Here is a 3892-nt window from a genome sequence, read left to right on the forward strand (position 1 = left end):
GCGCAGGCGCGCAGAATCCACAGGTATGGAAGGAAGCCCCCCTCACCGTCGTTAGGCCGATTTACAGTTCGAGGAGGACATGAGACGCGAAGAGGCGCGATGAGATGAGATGAGAGGAGAGGAGGAGAAGAGAGTCAATCGCGCTCGTCTCGCGAGAATAGGCGAGGCTGCCGGACGAGATGTGAGGGACTCAGGTGTAAGAGCGCTCCTCATCCACACACAGCACAGCTAAACAGAGATAGACACACACACGCACACACACACTCTGCGGGCATCTCCTCTGTACCATCAGCAGCCGAGCGCTACCGCATCCGCCTGACTGCTGCAAGACGCCAGAAGAGGCGCCGCCGGACTCTCGCTTTGCTTTTCGCGCACTTTATCTGCGCCGGATTCCGCGCAAACATGATGTCCATGAACAGCAAACAGCCTCATTTCGCCATGCATCCCAGCTTACCTGAGCACAAGTACACAACTCTGCACTCGAGCTCGGAGGCGATCAGGAGAGCCTGTCTGCAGACTCCACAGGTAAACGAGCTCCAAAACTTCTGCGTTTCTCCTCCCGCGTTCTTCTCCTGCGCGCGCGAGGAGGAGCGCTGGAGGCGCATACACCGCCTTAATGTTTTTTTCATGTATTCCACAGCAATCATCTGCACGCCTGTGATCTTTTCTGAAGGCATGCTCACTGAAGGCTCAGGCTTCAGCCTTTTTTGTATTAATTTTTATGACTGGAAGCCTCTTAAAAGGAATATTCTCTGTGTTATGTGTGTTGACACTATTCCCCAGCTGACATCTCCCCTTTCTTTCTCTTTCTCTGTCTTTACCCCTCGTCTCTCCGACTCTAAAAGCTCCAGAGCAACATCTTCGCCAGTCTGGATGAGACGCTCCTGGCCCGCGCCGAAGCTCTGGCGGCCGTGGACATCGCGGTGTCCCAGGGTAAGAGTCACCCGTTCAAGCCCGACGCCACGTACCACACGATGAACAGCGTGCCATGCTCGTCTGCCTCCACCGTGCCACTCGCCCACCACCACCACCACCATCACCATCACCACCACCAGAACCTGGAGCCGCCGGACCTCATGGAGCACATCGGCTCGCCGTCGCTCGCGCTCATGCCCAGCGCGCACGAGGGGGCCGGCGGAGGCGGCGGAGGAGGCGGTGGCGGCGGGGGCTTGATCTCCACGTCGGCCCACCCGCACTCCCACATGCACGGGCTCACCCACCTGTCCCACCAGGCTGCTATGAACATGAGCTCGCCGCTCACACACCACGGCCTTTTACAGGGCCACCACGGCGGTGCGCACCAGTGCGCGCCGGGACTCGTCAACAACGGACTGCCCTCCATTAACGACTCGGACACGGACCCGAGGGAGCTGGAGGCGTTCGCGGAGCGCTTCAAACAGCGGCGGATCAAGCTCGGGGTGACTCAGGCGGACGTGGGGGGCGCGCTGGCCAACCTGAAGATCCCAGGCGTGGGCTGCCTGAGCCAAAGTACCATTTGTCGCTTCGAGTCTCTAACTCTGTCGCACAACAACATGATCGCGCTCAAACCCATCCTCCAGGCGTGGCTGGAGGAGGCCGAGGGCGCCCAGCGCGAGAAATTGAGCAAACCCGACATTTTCAACGGCAGCGAGAAGAAGCGCAAGCGGACCTCCATAGCGGCCCCGGAGAAGCGATCTCTGGAGGCGTATTTCGCGGTGCAGCCCCGGCCGTCTTCGGAGAAAATCGCGGCGATAGCTGAGAAATTGGACCTCAAAAAGAACGTGGTGCGAGTATGGTTTTGCAACCAAAGACAAAAACAGAAGAGGTTGAAATTTTCCGCGACTCACTGATGGACTATACTTCTAGGAGGAAACAAAACAAAACTGACTTTTGGGGACCAAGGAACATCGCTTTGGCTCAAATGCGCGTGTGCTCATGATTAGTACCGTTTTATTTTCACAACTCGTGTTTCTTTTCACTGTACTGGTGAATGTGAAGTATGCAAATTACAGGTAATCCAGATGAACTACTTTTCTGCGGTTCAACTCTACTTAGATACACCCAGCTTTATTATTTCCCCCCCTCCCCGCGATGAATGACGAAAAATAGCCATTGATGGATTACCTCATAGTTTAACTCTATCCTAATTTATTATTTATTTATTTATGTATGTTCGGCATATTTGTGTATTTATTCATTCGTACAGGGAACTGCTATATTTTTGATTATTAAATGTGTTCAAAGCAGATCCATTTCCACAGTCTTGCTGATGAACTAATGTGATCATTCAGTGTTTCAAAGGTCTGCTCTGATGAATACACAAATCAGTAGGAAAAGAACATTATACAGAGTCCCTTTTAAATAATAAAGGTGGCAACCACCACTCGTATTTGTTGAAATTGCACTGAAATCTACTGTTATTTAGATTGGTTAGATATATTCAAATGCTTTTGTATATATATATATGAATATACGTACAAATGACACTTGCTCACCGTGCAAAACTCAATTCCCGATTTTTTTTTTCTATTTATTTGTATTATTACGATTCTTTTGGCAAATCAGAATTCTTCCTCTGCGGATATTAGTTAACTCGCATGATAAAGATGATTATACTTATACATTCTATAGGAAAATTGTCCTAAAATATAATTTCGTTGGTTTGTATACTTTGGTTTGCAGTGCAAACATTCTATGCATTGAAAGAAAAAAGAAAAAAAAACCAAGCACTACATAGAGTATCTACTGGTAGACCTTTGTGGATGGTGTAAGTCACTGTTTAATGCCTGTTTTCACATAAAGACACAACGTTGTTTGTCGTGTTAATCGTTCCTGAGAAAAAGTTGTAATGATTTTTATTTTGTGCACAAGTATGTTTACAAACAGCGGCCACGTGCGCATCACGAGACGTCTAACTCTGTCATACCTGTGCACCTGTCCAACAGTCTGCTGTCTTTTCATCTTATCATCCAAACTTTTCTCCATTCTGTAAGCCAAATCCAGCTGCAGGGACACAAGTCCCGGCAATCTTCTAAATAAACGATGGAAAATCAAAGTCGAGGCTGTCATTGAGGTGTATTGAATGAGAATCTTATTCTACAGCACAAACAGACACATTTTTCGTTTTCAGCCATATTCAGCCTATTATTTTATTTTTTACATAAACGAGAAATGTATGCATTTTTATTATAATTCAAAATTATCAGCACGCACTGCTATCTACACCTGTTCTTTTTTCTTTTTTAAATAGTGCACTGCACAATTAAATTCAAAATAGCCTACATAAAATTTTCCTTAAGTACTATCAGCCTAGAAAAAACGGAGAAACGATGGACCCAGAAAGTTTTATGCCATAATTAAAACGTAATTGATAATTAACATAAAATGGCTCAAAAAATTAAATAAAAAAACCCAATATTAGCCAATAACATTTCGCTCTTTTCTTTCTTTCTTTCTTTCTTTCTTTCTTTCTTTCTTTCTTTCTTTCTTTCTTTCTTTCTTTCTTTCTTTCTTTCTTTCTTTCTTTTACAGTGGTTTGATTGGCTTCCTTATCAGCGCACATCTTTGATATTCACAGTCATTCACAGTCATTACTCTGGAAACATGCATTATTTATACATTTTATTTCTCTTCATTTCCATGATCTGAAATTCTCAGTCTAGACTGTGCATTTCGTTAGGCCAGTAAAAACAATTCCTTAGTTTTTAACTGTTAACAAGTCTTAAGTTTAAGAGAATACATTGCAGACAAAACAGTAAATAAGAAACAAGACCGTCTATAATAATAATAATAATTACAGTAATAATAACAAAATAATATTAGTAATACTTTTTAATAAATGTCGCACTATTTCGGCCATTATTCTACTTGAGCATTAAATTTAAATACCCTTACTACGGTTTATTAAATAATT

The 3892-nt window shown here is 44.9% G+C and overlaps 1 protein-coding gene across 1 annotated transcript; it reads left to right on the top strand.

Moving 5' to 3' along the window:
- Window positions 1–227: 227 nt before the first annotated feature.
- Window positions 228–2681, top strand: pou4f1 (POU class 4 homeobox 1). The gene is made up of 2 exons (XM_079376653.1): window positions 228–525; window positions 846–2681. The coding sequence occupies exons 1-2, from the start codon at window positions 403–405 to the stop codon at window positions 1827–1829; spliced, it is 1107 nt and encodes a 368-aa protein (XP_079232779.1). The 5' UTR covers window positions 228–402; the 3' UTR covers window positions 1830–2681.
- The last annotated feature ends 1211 nt before the right edge of the window (window positions 2682–3892 follow it).

Source organism: Barbus barbus (genome assembly GCF_936440315.1).
Source record: "Barbus barbus genome assembly, chromosome: 25".
Lineage (NCBI taxonomy): Eukaryota > Metazoa > Chordata > Actinopteri > Cypriniformes > Cyprinidae > Barbus > Barbus barbus.